The sequence below is a fragment of the Stegostoma tigrinum genome, chromosome 19 (assembly GCF_030684315.1).
Source record: "Stegostoma tigrinum isolate sSteTig4 chromosome 19, sSteTig4.hap1, whole genome shotgun sequence".
NCBI classification, from domain to species: Eukaryota; Metazoa; Chordata; class Chondrichthyes; order Orectolobiformes; family Stegostomatidae; genus Stegostoma; species Stegostoma tigrinum.
The window spans coordinates 31,779,940-31,798,828 of NC_081372.1; the positions used below are offsets into that span (position 1 = coordinate 31,779,940).

An 18,889-nucleotide genomic window follows, 5' to 3' on the forward strand; every position below is an offset into this window, starting at 1 on the left:
TGGTATGAGACAAGAACTTTCAAAATTTGTTTGGAGTAGACTGTTTGCAGGTAAAAGGACATCTGACAACTGGGTAGTGTTCAAGAGTGTGATGATGAGAGTTCAGAGGCATTTGGTTCCTGTTAGAGTGAAGGGACAATGAATAAAAACATTGAGGTTCTAATCAAGAATAAAAGACAGTCTTACTTTAGATATAGACAATTTGGTTCAATTGAATCTCTCTGTCAGCATAAAGAGTACAAGTAAGAATAATGTTAGTAAGAAATCAGGAAGGCAATGCGGGGATGAGATAGCATTGATGAGGTTAAAGATAATCCAAAGAGATTCTCCAAATACCTGAGAGCAAGAGGGTAACTAAAGAAAGGGTAGGGCCTCTTAAAGATCAAGGAGGCCATCCTTCTGTTGAACCCCAGGAGATGGGAGAGATACTAAATGAATATTTTGTCAGTTTTTACTGTGGAGAAAGAAATGGAGTTTAGAGGATGCAAAGAAATAAACTGTAATGTTTTAAAAACAGTTCACATTACAAAAGAGGAAGTTCGGGAGGTCTTAGGTAATATAAATGCGGTTAAATTTCTGGGACCTTGATCTAATGTGTCCGAGAACATTGTGGAAAGTAAGGGAGGAAATGATGAGACCCCTTGCAGAAATATTTGTATCATCTATAACTAATGGGTGACGTGCTTGTTGACTGGAGGGTGACTAATCTTGTTTCTTTATTTAAGAAAGGCTGTAAGAAGAAATTGGGGAACTACAGACCTGTGAGCCTTACTTGAGTTGTGGGTAAATTGTTGGAGGTGTTTATAAAAGATAGGATTTATGGACATTTAGAGGGACAAAAATTGATTAGGATTATTCAGCACCGTTTTATGTTAGGAATATCATGTCTCTCAAACTTGATTGGGTCATTTTGAATAAGTTACCAAAAAGATTGATAATGGCAGAGCAGTAGATGGTGTTTATTTGGATTTTAGTAAAGCCTTCAACAGGGTTCTGCATGGTAGGTTAATTAATAGAATTAAGTCACATGGGATTCAGGGTGAGCTTCCCAATTAGATACACAATTGCCTTAATGGTAGGAGACAGTGTGCAGGGTTGCTTTTTGGACTGGAGCTCTGTGACCAGTGGTGTTGGGATTGGTTCTGAGTCCTCATTTGTCATTTATATTTGTCATAAAACTCATGGTTAACAAGTTTGTGGATGACATCAAAATTGATGGCCTAATAGACAGTGAAGAAAGTTTCTAAGATTGTAAAAGGATCTTGATCAAATGGATCAATGGGCTGAAAAATGGCCAGTGGAGTTCAATCTGGATAATTGCGAGGTGTTGCATTTTGGCACAACAAGCAAGGGTAGGGCTTATCCGATTAATGGTACAGCCTTGGGTAGTTTTGTAGAACAGAAGGATTTATGAGTGCAGATACATGATTCTTTGATATTTGCATCACATATAAACAGGATGGGTGAAAAAGCACAATAACAAAGTGTGAAGCTGGATGAACACAGCAGGCCAAGCAGCATCTCATGATCCTGATGAAGAGTCTAGGCCCGAAACGTCAGCTTTTGTGCTCCTGAGATGCTGCTTGGCCTGCTGTGTTCATCCAGCCTCACACTTTGTTATCTTGGATTCTCCAGCATCTGCAGTCCCATTATCTCCGGGTGAAAAAGCACGCTTGCCTTCATTGCTCAGTCCTTTGAGTATAGGAGTTAGAAAGTCATGTTGATGTTTTACAGGACATTGGTGAGGCTTCATCTGGAATATTGTGTCCGGTTCAGGTTTCCCAGTTATAGGAAGGACATTATCAAATTGCAGAGGGTTCAGAAGAGATTTATGAGGATGTTGCTGAGTATGGAAGGTTTGAGTTACAAAGAAAGGCTGAATAGCCTGGGACTTTTTCACTGAAGGGTATGGAAGTTTATAAAATAATGAGGAGCATTGATAGAGTTAACAGTAATTGTTTTTTCCCCCTAGGATTTGGGATTTCAAGACGATGGGGCATGCTTTTAAGATGAGAGCAGAGAGATTTTAAAAAAAACATGGGGCAAATTTTTTACTTAGATGGTGGTTTGCACGTGGAATGAACTTCTTGAGGAAGTGGTGTATGCAGGTACAATTACAACATTTAAAAGACATTTGGATAAGTCCATGAATAGCAAACATTTGGAGGGATAGAGGCCAGGAGTAGGCAGGAGAGAGTAGTTTAGTTTGGGATTATGTTCGGCATGGACTGGTCCGAAGGGCATGTTTCCGTGCTGTCTGATTCCATGACTTTATGACAGATCAGTCTTCCAGTGTCCAGGAGAGGGAGCTCTGTGTGTTTGAAACTCTCTACAAATTGCAATGCTGGAATTTGAATGGAATCTCATGCTGGGATTGAGAAGACCCAAATTTATGAGGAGTTAAAGTGAGGCTGAAAGATTCACCTGATGTGCAACAGAGGGTGGTACAGTAAGACCACCACATTGAAGGAGCGTTCTGATGTTAGAAGATATTAGGAGAAGAGGATAGGAACAAAAATAAAACCTTTGGAGTTAACAATCATTTTGGAATGATTTCAGGAGAATTGAATATCTACTTAAAAGACGTTTTAATGTATATCTATCAAGTGAGTTTTCCAGCCGTGCTAAAATTAAGTAGGAAATATTCTACTCTTTTAAATTACAAGCTGCCTACAAAGGTTTTAGATGTTTCATATTGGAAAGGTCTTAATACATAATGTGTCATCATTTTTAAGCTTCAAACTGAAAATTCAAACTTCTTTTCAAAAGTTATTTGTTTCTATGTGGGTTGTACTCTTGTATGTTATCTCTTTAGTTTGTTTAATTATGTTTAGCTTCTTGTCCAGTAGTGGAAAACAGATGTGGAAACTTTTGTAACCGTGACAAAAATCACAGTATTTATATCATTCAAAGTCTTGCTGTGGTACATGTTTGTCACATCTATTACATATGCAAAATGCCTATCTGTCAAAAAATCTAAAACTTTTGTATCAACATCTTTTGTCAACCATACTACCCTTTGAGCAATTATGTGAAACTAAGGAGACAGACCAAGGGGAAAGAATCTGAGAGGCATAGATGTTGAGTCAGAGGTTTATTTGGTATAATACCGACCTGCTGGAGTGTATGGCCTGTTGCTGTAGACTACAGTTAATGTTGTAACAAGATAAACACACCTTAAATAATTATACAAGAAATCATTAAACTTGGCTTGTAACTGACATTCTTGATATAACTTTCCCATATATAGACTTGTCTCTCTTTTTGTGGAAATACAATTCTACCAGTTAAGCTTGGTTGTCTTGCCATTGTTTGCTAGGCCCTGTGCACAATTCACCTTAGTTTATACCCTGTGATAATTGGAGATTTTATGCTGGAAAATGAATTCTCATAGTCCTGTGTTGCAATAAAGATTAAAATATCAGTTTATGCAGACTGACCTTTACCTTGTTTAGACTCCCGATTTTGTTTGTTTTCTGGCATCATTTCCTGCAGTTCACAGGATCCTTCTGCTTTTGGCCAAAAATCTGTCCCAATATTCTTGAAAGACTTTGTTAGCAGTGTTTTTTGTGTTGTAGGGCTCCTCTCCCCCAAGTGCTTCTATTCTGTAAGGCTCCATCCCAGCATTGCCAGATCTTTAGATTTCTTTTTAGTATCCATAGATATCAGGGCTAACTTAATTGCAGACACATAAATGTGTCTGTTATTGTCACTTCGCATAATACTCTGTTCTTGTAAAACCTACATCTTATTATAAGCAATGTCACAGGAGCCTAATTATTCATTATATGGTATTACAACGTTGTTGTTATAAGCAGTGCTCTGGATGGTTTACTGATTTTTAAAAAACCACTGGCATTTAGATAGCACCATGAGGATAGATAATATCCTCAGTGATTTATGGAGATATAAAGAAGATGGGTACTGTGTAAAATAAGGAGAGATTAGGAGGGGTGTCCAAAACTTTGCTCAAAGTGATGAATTTTAAAGAGCTTTAAAGGGAAAGACAGAGGTGAAGGGAATTAAGGATAAGATTCGGGAGAATGTAACCTAGTCAATGTAACGTGTGGTGGTGGATGTAGTGTACAGTGATGCGCACAAAACCAAGCTCAGAAGAGCAGAGAACACTAAAGTTCACATCCTGTGCAACCAGCTACAAACCAAGTGTAAGACTGCTTGGGTTCAAGTCCGACCTTCTCCAGAGGTGTTTCATCATGCCTCTGAACTGGTGGATTAGAAACTATCTAAAATTGCTTGAAACTGTAAAGGCTGCAGAGGACCACCTATTCTGTTTTTGTTGGTTTTTAAAATGTTGTTGTTTTGTTCATTTGTAGTTTCACTGGAAGCTCCAGAAAAGCTGCATCTCACTGAACTTCGTCACAGTAGTGTTAGAGTAAACTGGGAGACAGCTTCAAGGAAAGTGAGATGTCATCGTGTCATTTATATGACAGCCAATGGGAATGATCCCAAACAGGTAAAATTCATGTTAGATCACTCAATCATATGCGGCTAGTGCTGCACAATATATGCAAATGTCAAAGATTTGGAAATTACTAAGGTCTAAGTTACATGTCAGTCACATAAATAATGATTATTTGGGATACCACAACACCGATCAAATATGGGAGAACACTTTAAATTGCAAGTGGGAACGCTTGGGATTCCTGTCTGATTTTTTTTATAGTTCCTGTTATTCATTCAGTTGATGTGGCCATCATTGACTCAGCCAGTGTTTGTCTCTCATTCCTAATTGCTTTTTGAAAGTTGGTGGAGTTTTCCTCTTGAATCACTGCACTTCATTTTGTGTAAGAGTACCTACAATGCTGTTTGGGAGAATGTTCCAGGAGTTTGCCCCGGCCACAGTGAATTAATGCAAAAACTTTTGCAAATATATTTCATGATGGTGAGTGAATAGAAAATAAGTTGATAAGCAGAGACCCAGATGTTCCAACTAACATAAACATTAAGATAAATGACAAATCCAAGTTTGCATGATTTGCTTCCAAAACATATCTAACATTAAATATGTAATATCAAACATACTTTAAACGCTCTGTATGATGAGTCATTGAGGTTACTTCTTGATCGTGGAGACTCCTACTTGGCAGAAGTATTTTTTTAAACCTTCTGCAAATGTTGGGAACTATCTTGAAGAAGCCCTGATCTTTTTAACTAAGCATGCTTTCTGGTTCTACACAGTTGTGCAATACTGACTTTTTTCTTTGCTTAATACTATCCCCAATTGCATAAATAGAGAAGGATTAAAATAGTGTCAGGAAGAATTGGTCATGAGTGGATATTTTTCAGGAAACTTTCTTTTTCTAGCCAATGATCTGTGTTCCACCCACTCCAACAATAGATGTTAATGCTGTAATGCTCATTGGACCCACAGGTAGTGGGTGAGCCTCCTTTATATTGCCCAAACTCTTCATTCACATGTGAGCCTAATAATAAGCAATTTTCATTAAGGAAAACCTGAACATGATGCCCACTCATAAACACTTCCTTCAAGGGTTTGTAGGATGGTCGTCATGAGCAAAATCCCTGGTAGGATGATTCTTATTCTCCCCTCCTTTCTAACTGAGTGCAGATAAGAGATTGAAGCTGGAATCTTCCTGGTCGATTTTGTGGAGGTGCCAGCGTTGGACTGGCGTGGACAAGGTCTGAAATCACACGACACCAGGTTATACTCCAACAGGTTTATTTGAACACACAAGCTTTCAGAGCATAGCCCCTTTGTCAGGTGAAGTGAGAAAGAAACACATAGATCACAGAACTTTATAAGTAAAAGATCAAAGGGTCACACAACTGACGAGGAAGTATTAAACAAATCTAAAATACTATTAAATCTTTAATCAGTTAGAATATTTTAATTGATTAATATTATATGTAAATCCCTGAATTTCTTTCAAGCCATTGCTCTGAGTGAACTAAATGTTTTATCAGTATAAAGAAGAGGTGTCATTTTAGATCAGACAACGGACGTTAGGTGTGAGGTCTTGTTTGGAAGCTGATTGTATCTTGGCTTGGAGTCAGATTGGTTCCATTTCTAAAATAGGAATTTATAAAATGCCATATTGACTGTCTATAAATTGAGTGCTTTTTTTGAACAGAATAGAATGTATCTGCAAATACAAATTCACCCATAAATTTGTGTACATGCGCGTTTGTGCGTGCGCATGTGTGTATAAGACAGTGTATAGTGTGGTGGGGTCATCTGTATTACGACATGAACACCAAGGTCCTGGTTGAGGCTGTCCTCATGGGGACAGAACTTGGCTATCAGCCTCTATTCAGAGACTCTGCATTGTTGTGCATCCCAAAGTCCGCCTTGGAGGATGTTTACCCGAAGATCCAAGGCTGAATGTCCTAGACTTTTGAAGAGTTCTCCCACTGGGAGGAAATATTTTCCTCAATCATTCACTGGATAGGTGCAGTGAGTTTTAATGTGCAGCCTTTGTAGTTTAGTATTCAATTTTGACTGCTTTTCATTCCAGGTTGAAGTTGCTGGGAATGTTGGAAATGTACTACTGAAAAATCTGACTTCATTGACAAAATATGTGATCACTGTACTTTCTATTTATGACACTGGGACCTCTTTGCCTGTTACCATTACTGGAGAAACAAGTATGTATTTTCATATTGGGCATTTATTGTTTATCCTTTTGTTTATTTGACTTAAAAGTAACTTGTTCTATTTGAATAAAATTAATATTGAAGTGTTTTTGATTTCAGTCAAGGTTCCACCTCCATCAGATGTGAAAGTTACTGAGTTTTCAGGCACCAATTTAACAATTATGTGGAAACACGCTGCCAATGATGTTGTTCTGTATAAAATAAAATGGATTCCCCTTAGTGGAGGGAAATTAAAAGAGGTCTGTGTTATATGTTCAGTCAAATACTTTGTCATTGTAGCCTGTAATTATGCAAAGTTATATATGTTAATATTGCACAACTGTGAATATGTTTAAGTAATATAAATTATTAGGCCTCATTTTTGTTGGTTATTGAATAGATCAGCAACATTAGAGATGCAAGTGATTGACTGACTAAAAGAGCAAACCATTAGGTGACAGACTTAGTAATGCACACAATGAGTAGCAGCTGGGTTGCAGTTGAATTCTGCAAAGATGATTTAGATATCCTGAAGTCTTCGTACTTCAAAACATAGCAGTTTGTGGCTTTGAAATTGCTCTGTGGAATAATAAGTGTAAAGAGGTTACACATTTTGTTGATGTTCCTCCCAAGATGAGAGTATCTGCTTTTAGGTTGGGTGAATATCCTGCAAGCCAGCAACTTACCTCTCCAACACTTACTGACAAAAGGTTGAAAGCCAATATTTATTTGTTGCAAAAAGTTTCTAATTTTATATCATCATAGAATGATTACGATAAGGAGGCAATTGAGCCTGTTAAGTTCATGTGGCTCTCTTCAATAATAATTTTCTAGTTCTCCCTTTCTTTGTTGACCTTCTATTTTTCTCATTAGAAAGTGACCTCTGCTCTTTGGCCTTTCTGCCAATGGGAATAGTTTCTTCCATGCTACTGTATCTAGACTTAATGATTTTGAATACTTTAATCAAGTATCTTCTGAGCTTTATCTTCTGTAAAGAGAACAAGGTCAGTTTCTCCAATCTTTCCACATAACTGAGGTCCCTTGTCCATCTTCACAAATATTGTCCACAACCTCTCTAAAGCTTTTTATATTTTTCCTAAAGCGTGTTGACAAGAATGGAGGACAGTACTCCACTGGAAGCCAAACCAGTGTTTGTTCATCATAACTTCGTTGTGTTTGTACTCTCAAAAAGATATATTTTTGATCAATCTGTTCAGACATGACAGTGAATGGAATCTGAACCAAGACCTCCTGTCCATTGGTAGGTTTACTACCACCATGCCAAAAGAGCCCCTTAACAATAGTGGCCAGCTCAGGGATCGATCTCATGACCCTAAGATTAAGAATCTCTTGCAATACTGATTGAGCTAGCCAAACATGCTGTATGCCTGTAGCTATAAATTCCATCACTGTGTCTGCCATTTTAGCAATTTTCTCTTCAGTGATTTGTACACATTTGCCCACAGATCCCTCTGCTGGATCCATTGTAGTTTTTTTTCCCTTTATTCATTCATGGGATGAGGGCATCGCTGGCAAGGCAGCATTTGTTGCCTGTCCCTAATTGCCCAAAGGGCAGTTCAGAGCCAACCACATTGCTGTGGGTCTGGAGTCACATGTAGGCCAGACCAGGTAAGGAAAGCAGTTTCCTTCCCTAAAGGACATTAGTGAACCAGATGGGTTTTTCCCAACAGTCGACAGTGGACATTTGGTCATCATTAGACTCAGAATTCCAGATATTTATGGAGTTCACATGCCATCATCTGCCATGTTGTGATTCGGTCCTGGGTCCCCAGGACATTATTTGGGTCTCTGGATTAACAGTCTAGCTTTAAGGCCATCACCTTCCCCCGGTATTGAATATTTCATTTTAGCATCTTGTTACCTTATTAGTACCAAAATATATCACTTGTTTTATGCATTAAATTTGATCAGCCGCATGCCTGCCCGCTTTGAACCATCTGCACATTTTAAAATTATATTCACTTAAGTCTAAGTTGTTAATTTGTATCAAGATAAGCTGTGATTATAGTATTGCCTCCACAGAACTTCACTGTATACCTTTCAGCAGTCTGTCAAACAAGCACTACTCTTCCTTGTCATTCAACTACCCTAGTATTCTTGCTATCACTAATCCTTTTCTTCTACAAGCTCTGTCCTTGCTGCAAAACCTGTTGTGTGACTCTGAATTGCCTCATGGAAGCCTATAATTCCACATCAATGCATTACTTCATAATGCTAATGCATCAATAAAATGCAATCGATTTGGTTAAATATGATTGGCTTTGAACAAATCTATGCTGGCTTTCCCCAATTAATCCTGTTAATTCATTTCTAAATGTTTTGCTTCCTTCGTTCAGAGTTAAACTGTCTATCCTGTAGACAGGTTTACGCTTACTCAGGACTCAAACTTGTCCAGCTGATAACACTTTAATCAAATGTGGTTGGCCAGAACACTACAGCATCTTCATACTCCATCATATATGGAGAAATATTTACCCATTTTAATAACCTATATCATACTAAGGTGAAGGTGAAAATGCCAAACTCAAATAAAAATGTATGAACCATAATTTGAAATAAATTGACAAAGTTCCTATAAACATTGCACTTACTTCCTTGGCATTTAGTAATTCTTCTGTTTTCTTTGTTTAGCTCTCAAAATGCTCTCATTCTTCCACTTCTTTCAGTTTTCTTCTTTTGTTTCTGCAATTTAATTTGCTATGATGGAAGTGATTTTATTTCACTCAATGCTGAGAGCTGGTTCCCAGAAACAAATTAAAAGATTCATTTAAGGGCACTGAAAAAAATCATTCAGCACTTGTAAAGTCAGTCAGTTAGCCAATACGCGTAAAACAAAGTCTATGCATTTATTGATACCATATCAGTTACATTATACCTAAAATATTTTTCACCATCCAGGACTGTTGTTCAAAATTTAGTTAATTGCTATTGTTTTGTCACTAATCAAGAATAATTTATGTTTGTATGTTTTACAAAGTAGTAACTTTATTTTATTATTGCAAGTTTACTTAACAGCAAAAATAACTCGTGGGCCTTTGGTCAAAACATGAAAAATTGCAGATACTAAAAGTGCCAAGTTTAAAACAAGTGAAAATATTAGAAATATAGAACAGAACTGTCAGCATCTGTATTAAAACTTCTGAGATAGGGCCCTGCTGAAAATGTTAATCTGTCTTTTCTTTTTCATACAGCTAATTGCCTGATTTGATTACCTGCTTTGTTACTTTACTTACAGCTTGATGTCAAAGGAAATATGGACACAGCCGTGTTACAGGGTCTAGAGAAGAATATCGAATATCAAGTATCGCTGTCTGCACTATATAATGACACAGCGAAAAGCAATGCCATTGTTCTCCGCTATAACACATGTAGGTGGTTACTTTTAAAGTGATTGCATTCACAACCGGACACAAACATTCACATATTTGCTTGGATTGAAATAACTACTGCTGCCAGCACTAAATTATTGCCTTTGAATCTCATTACTGTACAGGAGAATGTGTTGCTGTTTCCATAATGCAGGCAACATTTTACGCAAACATATTTCACCAATAATTTGCTTCACTTGTCCAACATGATGATAATGCAAAAGTAATTGGCTATGAAAAGCTTTTGAGAGCCGAAGGTAGGGAGAGGCACTATATAGATCAAATCTGGCTCTTTGAGCTGATTTTTCCCAGGCCCACAGAGGCACTTTTGCAAGTGGAGGCATGAGCATGGAAAAGTACGTGTCAGGTCAGTTCCCCGATGTTTATCCATCTCCAGCATTTTCGCAAGGGCAGACTATTCCAATAAAGAGCAAAATATAGATCTATATCGTCAATTCTTGTGGCAAAAAGAGATTTTCCCTAAGATGTACAGGACCCGGGGTGTCCCATAAATCAAAGGATGGATCATAGTGGTTGTGTAGTGAGAGGTCTAACTGCAACACATTTGAGAGTTTGAATTTATTTGTTGGTGGTAAGTTAAAGGAGATCTATTTTAAAAATAGCAGGTCTGCCCTTGCATGGGTATTGATTGCAGCTTCAATGACTCCCACCTCCCTGCCTCATCTCCATAGCATGCTGATACTGTTTAAAGGCAGCCAATGACCATAACCCAGTGGAGGCCCAGACTGAACTCCCAATGCTGGAAACTGGCCACTGAGCCTAAGTGTTCTGGTCTTCTGGACATGACTTCTTCTTTGGCCAATCCTGGGCACATTATGCACGCACCTGGCTATGGCTACTCTGCAGTTCATCTCTCCATTGGGATCTTGAGCCCTCTGGAAAAGTTCTGGCCACATTGTTTACAGATATCCCAACTAACATGCCCAAACACTGCTAATGATTTGCATTGATTTGATTTTCTGTAAGGAAACTAACTTAAAGATGATACTTTACAGTGGATAGAAAATAATGCAGAAAACAGTTGATTATAGATTTTTTTTTCTGTTGCAAAATTAGTTTGCAGTTTGTGTTATTGTCCACAGATGACCGAATAAGCATAAGCACAAGTTAGTAACCATGAGAGCCGATCTCATAACAAGCGTTGAAGGTGTGCTTGAATTATGATCATTGACTTAAGTGTGCTGTTAACTTCATCATAAACCATATCTATGAGACATAGAAAAATTACAAATGTGAAATTTAAGTAAGAATGGAATACAGTACTCATTGTTGCTGGGAATGATTTGATTTGATTTATTGTTGTCACATGTACCTAAGTATAGTGAGAAGTTTTGTTTTTCATGCAGTCCAGGCATACATACAAGGACACACAGATCAAAGAGTGATTAGACAAGGTTACAGTTGTACAGGAGGTGTACAAAATTGGAGAGGTCCATTCAGCAGTTTAATAACAGCAGGGAAGAAGCTGTTCTTGAACCTGTTTAAGCTTCTGTATCCTCTGCCTGAAGTAAGGGGTTGGAAGTGAATATAACCCTGGTTGAAGAGGTCTTTCATGATGTTGGCTGCCTTTCCACGGCAACAAGAAGTGTAAATAGAGCTCATGGATGGGAGGTTAGCTTGTGTGATGGCCTGGACTGTTTACAACTTCGGTAGTTTCTTACAGTCCTGGGCAGATGCCATACCGGATGCACCCAGACAAAATGCTTTCTGTGGCGCAACTGTAAAAGTTGGTGAATGTTCTCATGGGCATGCCGAATTTCCTAGCCCACCACCCTCATTGACAACACTTGCATTTGTGAAACCAGCTCCATGAAATTTCAGGAAAAAATGAGCACAAGATATTTTATAATAATGCATATTTTGACTTCAGTTTTTGAATTGTATTTGTGTTGCTGTTTGTCATTTTAGTTTCCAGAGATCCACCATCAAACCTTCACATAGAAGCAAAGACACCAACTAGCCTCCAAATCAGCTGGGATCATCCAAGTGCAAATGTTCAGCATTACAGGATATTGTATATGAATGTCAGAGGTGGTCATGCTGCAGAGACAGTGAGTTATGTTTACTTTTTACATCATGATGCAATTTCTATGATCTAGAAATTGCCTTCGAGCATTATTGCCTTATTATTTGAAATTCTTTCAAAATTTGTTTTGCTGAGAATAAAAAAAATTAAATTGAAACTAAGAAAATGATAAGACGGGATACCCATAGTATTTATCTATTAATAAAGTAATTATTGCTATCCATGCCTCTTCTTGACATTATAATGAAAGTGAACCTCTTAAGGGACTGGCTAACATTTTTAGATGCATTTCCCATTATGTAATTTGATTTCTTTGAATATTAATGAATTGCCATTTTGTCCGAAGTAATTCATCAGGAGTTAAACCTTTCTGTAACATGGACCCTCTAAACCCTAAGCAAATGTCTATTACTTTCTTTATTACAGCCTGTAGTTGACAGCATAACTCCTATCTTTTACAAGATAATCAAAATACAAGGTATCAATGTAGACTTCACAAGTTTCAAAATCTCCCCTTCCCCCACTGCATCCCAAAACCAGCCCAGCTCGTCCCCTCCCCCCACTGCATCTCAAAACCAGCCCAGCTTGTCCCTGCCTCCCTAACCTGTTCTTCCTCTCACCCATCCCCTCCTCCCACCTCAAGCCGCACCTTCATTTCCCACCTACCAATCTCATCCCGCCTCCTTGACCTGTCCGTCCTCCCTGGACTGACCTATCCCCTCCCTACCTCCCCCCCCCCCCCCCCACCCCCATACTCTCCTCTCCGCCTATCTTCTCCTCTAGCCATCTTCAGTCCGCCTCCCCCTCTCTCCATATTTATTTCAGAACCCTCTCCCCATCCCCCTCTCTGATGAGGGGTCTAGGCCCGAAACGTCAGCTTTTGTGCTCCTGAGATGCTGCTTGGCCTGCTGTGTTCATCCAGCTCCACGCTTTGTATCTTGGATTCTCCAGCATCTGCAGTTCCCATTATCTCCTATCTTTTACACCTTTCTTTGTTTATCTGTTTCGATATCTCTATTTCTCTCTCATCAGTTATCTTCTGTCTTACTTTTCGAGAGTCATTTACTCTTTCCTGCAAAATTTGTTTCCCTTACTATTGTCACTCCTAAAGGAATTGTTAGACAGAATCCCTAAGATTTGGAATCAGGCCGTTTGGTTCAAAAAGTCCACATCACTCTCCAGAGAGCATTCCACCCAGACTCCACCCCCTACCCCATCTCTGCAACCTGCACAACTAATCTGCCTAACCTACATTTCCCTGGACTCTGTGGGCAATTTATCATGCCAATCCACCTAGCCTGCTCATCTTTGGACTGTGGGAGGAAACCAGAGCAGCCGGAGGAATCCAGCACACACTGGGAGAATGTGCAAATTCCACATAGACGGTCACCCGAAGCTGGGGGTTGAACCCGGGTCCCTGTGAGGCAGCTATGCTAACCACTGAGCCACTGTGCCGCAAATTGTTTTTTCCCTGCAATCTCTAATAGGATTTCTCATTTTCTTCCCTTCCTCATCATGATAAATTTTATTTATCCCCATCCGTCACAATGTGATTTCCTTTTCCATTCTGAGATGGCACGGGTGGCATGGTGGCTCAGTGGTTAGCACTGCAGCCTCACAGCGCCAGGGACCCAGGTTCGATTCCAGCCTCGGGCAGCTGTCTGTGCGGAGTTTGCACGTTCTCCCCACGTCTGCGTGGGTTTCCTCCGGGTGCTCCAGTTTCCTCCCACAGTCCAAAGATGTGCAGGTTAGGTGGATTGGCTATGCTGCATTGCCCATAGTGTGCAGGAGTATGTGGGTTATAGGGGGATGGGTCTGGGTGGGATGATCCAGGGGGTGGTGTGGGCTTGTTGGGCTGAAGGGCCTGTTCCCATACTGTAGGGAACCTAATCTCATCTAAAAATTGTAAGAACTGCTGATGCTGGAGTCAGAGATAAGTGTGGAGCTGGAAGATGCCTGGCCTGCCATGTCCCTCCAGCTCCACACTCCTTTTCCATTCTTCTCTGCACCTAGTAGTTTTTGAGACTTTTTCCCTCAAACATATATATGCTTCTGTGTTAATATATCAGGTCTGTGAACTTTTCTATTTGTGTCCTGTTTTTGTCTCCTTTTCTGTCTTTCTGATTCCACTGTCACAGGAGGTGGCAATTGCCCTGATGGGTGAGTGATTGAAGGCCAGTCGAAGCTTAAAAGTAGCTTTGTCACTGGTTTGCCTCTTCCTGCTGTTGACTGCTTTGCTTGGGTGAGAAGAAAACAAATCTTGAAAACTCACACACTTTTCAATGAGGCTAACTCATCCAGTTAATAAGCTCATAGCCAGCCTGTAGGGAGCCAGTGTGAGATTTTGGCATGCTGGGTCAGAGACCAGGTACATAGAAGCAGGAGCACAATTAGGAGCCAGTCCTGCCTGCACAACAACATTAGACGCATTCATGAAAAGGAGCATAGCTGCGACGGGCACAGCTGTAAGCACACAGGTACCATCAGGTATATTCAGATTGAGGAGAGACTTATCTGTACTCCTTTGGGCACTGGATGGGTATCCCTGGGGGTGTAAGAAGAGTGAGTAGTGGATCTAGACATTATTGAGAATGCATGATTACAACATCAACAGGAGTTAACCTGGGATTCTCAGATTGTAGCTCTTATCATGTTGGGGATTATGACCTGAGCGGCAGAGGCTGGGAAAGAGGAAAGCAGAAAGAGAGAGAGAGAGAGAATCAACAAGGCTACAGAGGGCATACCCTCAGAAAAGAATATTAATTGTTGTTTTATCTGGCGTAAAACTTGTTTGTCCAATTTTGTCTCACATAGTGGTCTCTCTTGTCAGATCATATAGGTGATGAGATTATCTTGTGAGGGCAGGAATGAAGCAATTTCAGCACAGTGAGTCTCAGCCAACTCTGCACTTCCGGCAAGTTTGTTCAATTTGGGTTTACAATGGGTTTAATTTGCTGTGTATCAGGTGATTGCCATTCACCATGGAACACATTTTGTTGAACTGGCACTTGCCTTTGCTCAAGGTGAGGTTTCATTTTCTAAGGTGTAGACACACATGCAGAAAGTATAATTCATCATAAATGAAAATGCCATCACTGAGGTTTTGCAGTTATTGACAAGGGTAAGTAGAGATAAATGAGCTGCTGCTGAAAGCCGTCATCTTTTATCATGCAAATGTTTAGAGATGAGATTTTGTTGAGTATGGGCAAAGCAAGAGAAAGATGTATAAATAGTTTGCAAAAGCACACAGCTATGTGTCAGGCATTTAGAGTGGGAGACTAAATGTCTGCAATGGAAGCTGTTTTATTTTCCTGTCATTATTTTCAAAGAAAATAATATCAGATGGACTGAGTTTGTCCAAACAATTTTCTCTTTCTCCAAACCAACTGAAAAATGTTTAATGTCTTGAAGGAGAAGACAAAAGTCCTTCATTGTGTTCAATGCCACAAAACTCAATTTTTGCTTATTCTTTCTTTTATTTTTACATGAGATGCGAGTATAACAAGCATTTATTGTCTATCCATAATTTCTCAGAATACAGTTGCAAGTCAACCACATTGCTGTGTGTCTGGAGTTACTTATAGGCCAAATCAGGTGAGGTTAGCAGACTTTCTTCTCTACAGGACTCAAGAGAACCAGATTTGATTTCATGACAATTGACTTTTACTGATGAAGATTTTTAAAAGACATTTGGAAAATGCATGGATAAGAAAGCTTTGGAGGGATATGGGCCAGGAGCAGGCTAGGGGGACTAGTTTTCCTTGGGACTGTGTTCGGCATGGACTGGCTGGACTGAAGGGTCTGGTTCTGCACTGTGTGACTTTATGATCCTGACAGTAGTATGTTCTGATACGTATATGCATGTGAGAAGAATGATAAACTGTTTCAGTTGATTTGTTCCTTGGTCGACCATCACCTTACAGTTTTCTGTTCATGATGGCTAGTATTAAAAGACACGACTTATAACCAAACAATTTGATTTTAAAAGATATTCTCATAGATCTCCTATGGATTACTCACTAAGTGAGGTGATATTTTGTTTTGAAAGAGATGGGCTAGATTTTATGAGGCACTCTGGTCTCCACCCTCTGGGTGGAAAAGCTTTTCCTCATGTTACCTCTAATCCTTCTTCTAATCACAATTGCTGCTCTTTATTAGCCAAAGTCCTGGATGCATATACTATTAGGCGGTTCTCTCCATTGGGCCACCTATGAGCTAAAACTACTCCGATGCTGTACAGGGAGGCGTTGCGTATATCAGATCTTGCTTGTGATTATAGTGCTGCAACACCTTTGAGGATAACAGCCATTTATTCACTTCCCTGAAAGCTGTGGCTTGGCTATGCAACCATTCCCAAGGCTGACCCTTTTTTTAAGAGTTGATGCAAAGGCACTTGGGTGAAAGCCAGGTTATGTATGAACTTCCTGTAATAATTAACCTAAGTGCTGGTACAGATGTGGAAACTAGGGCACCTTTGATTGCCTTTGCTTTATCTTTCAATCGGTATAACCCAGGATTGTCACCTCTATAGCCCAACCTGGACACTTGGGGTGCCTGGAATACACATTTCCCTTCAGCTGCCTGAGAGAAACCTCTAAGGACTATGCCCAAGTTCTCTAAGTGCTCCTTATTGCTCTCCCCTGTTTTTACAAGCTTTCAAAATGCTGTTCCTTTATCAGATGAAGTGGAGGGAAGCACAAAGGCACAGAATTTATAGGCGGAGAAATTCCTGCAAAATAATTCTAGGTAATTAAGATTGTCAAAAGGTAGCACAAATAGTGCAAGTGGAGTGTTGACAGGCTAAATAACAAGTCTTTGCAGGTGATCAAAAGTGTCAGATGGTGTGAGTAAAGTGTCAACAACTGAATAGCAAGTGAAAGGATGACCTACAATCTGATTAATTAAGGCAGAGAGATAATTACAAACAATAAAAAAACTGATGGTTCTAGAGATAAATCAAATGGCTACAATAACATGATAGGTATAAGAGTCGCCAGACAAGGATGTAACCAAAGTAACAAGCAATTCAAAACTGTACAAACTAATTAAGGTAGAGAAATTAGAAATAGTTATCAAGGTGATGGTATCAAAACAGGACATTAAGGAGTATTTTACGAACACAACAGTTTGTTGGGGTCACATATAGCACAATGTGAACCTAAGATCGTGGTTGAGGCCATCTTCATAGGTATGGAACTTGGCTATCAGTTTCTGCTTGGTGATTCTAAATAGTTGTGTATCTCAAAGGCCACCTTGGAGGATGCTTACCCAAAGATCAGAGACTGAATGCCCTTGACCACTGAAATGTTCCCCAACTGGAAGGAAGCATTCCCGCCTGGTGATTGTTGCGTGGTGTCCATTCATTCATTGTTATAGTGTCTGCATGGTCTCACCAATATACTATGCCTCGGGGCATTCTTTCCTGCAGCATATGACATAGATAATATTGGCTGAGTTACATGAGTACCTACCATGTACATGGTGGGTGGTGTTCCCACGTGTGATGGTAGTGACCATGTCAATGACCTGGCATATCTGGCATAGGTTGCTGTGGCAGGGTTGTGTGGTGTTGCGGTTGTTGTTCTCCTGAAAGGTAGGTAGTTTGCTGTGAATGATGGTGTGTTTGAGGTTTAGCAGTTATTTGAAGGTGAAAATGGAAGGGCTTGGGATGGCCCTGGCAAGATATTCGTCATCATTGATGACATGAAGGCTGCAAAGAACATGGTGTAGTTTCTCCAATCCAGGGAAGTACTGAACAATGAAGTGTACCCTATCAGTCACGTCCAATGTCTGTCTTCTGAGGAGATTATTACAGTTTTTCACTGTGGCATGCCAGAACTGGCGAATGATGTGTTGAGCATCGTATCCCGTTCTTATGAGGGCATCTTTCAGCATCTGTAGGTGTCTGTTGCATTTCTCCTCATCTGAGCAAATCCTGTGTACACAGTTACACTTACTCTACACAACTTCGTAACAGATTCAGCTCCCTCAGAGTCAGCTTTCAGAGCAAACAGAACCTCTGACACTCCTGTTCTTATCTGTCAGCCTGGCCTGCCTGACTGGATCAGAATAGCGGCCCCAATCAGGGAACCCATATGCTGTGAGGTCTACCTGGCTGACCTCATTACAATGACTAGAATCTCCTCTATTTTAAACAAAATTCTCAGGTGCTGGCAAATTTCTTGTAAATCCTCTTTGTACTTCCACTGGAGCAAGTATATTCTTTCAGTAATGTAGTGACCAAAGCTGCACACAGAACTCTTACTGTGGCCTCATCAGTGTTTTGTATTGTTCCAGCAATGCAAATTAATTATTGTATGTTAAGGAATATCTGATTTTCACCATGTAGTATCATCTTGAATACTACTCAATGCTTAATGCTCAACCCCAAGTTGCCGCTTGGGCTAACTTTAATTGAGAGAGTTGAAGATTTGGACCCTTGACTTGCTGTCCATTGCAATGGTTGCCAGCCTTGTTAACATCAGATTTGTCTTTTTATCCTTTTCAGCTTGATTTTGTCACTCACCAATTACCAATCTGGCTTTACAAGCTTTTATGCTATTCGAGTGTGGTTTGGTGCAGCAAAGATTATTAATATAATTAATGATTGACCTTAAAATACTGGAAGTGGGATTTCCCTCTCAGGAACAGGGGGTCCCACCTCCAGAGAGCTGCTGCAGTGCCAACAAATGCAGTTCCATTGCCTACAATTCACTCAGAGTTTGTGGAGACAAATGTGTTGGAGGGTCTGGAATCTTGCCAGATGCCACGTTGGCAGCCCCTAGTAAGGGGTGCGGAGGTCAGGGTTTGAGAGGCCGCGAGTGGAGAAAGTACATGG

At 39.9% G+C, this 18,889-nt stretch overlaps 1 protein-coding gene across 1 annotated transcript in view; it reads left to right on the plus strand.

Annotated features, from left to right (window-relative positions):
- The window catches only part of LOC125461646 (collagen alpha-1(XIV) chain-like), a 143,349-nt gene that overhangs the window by 50,490 nt on the left and 73,970 nt on the right, over nt 1–18,889 (plus strand). Inside the window, exons 15-19 of the mRNA XM_048550601.2 lie at nt 4,335–4,474; nt 6,498–6,627; nt 6,736–6,875; nt 9,872–10,004; nt 11,934–12,076. Of these exons, the coding sequence (XP_048406558.2) occupies nt 4,335–4,474; nt 6,498–6,627; nt 6,736–6,875; nt 9,872–10,004; nt 11,934–12,076 (686 nt within the window). The remainder of the gene's footprint in view (nt 1–4,334; nt 4,475–6,497; nt 6,628–6,735; nt 6,876–9,871; nt 10,005–11,933; nt 12,077–18,889) is intronic.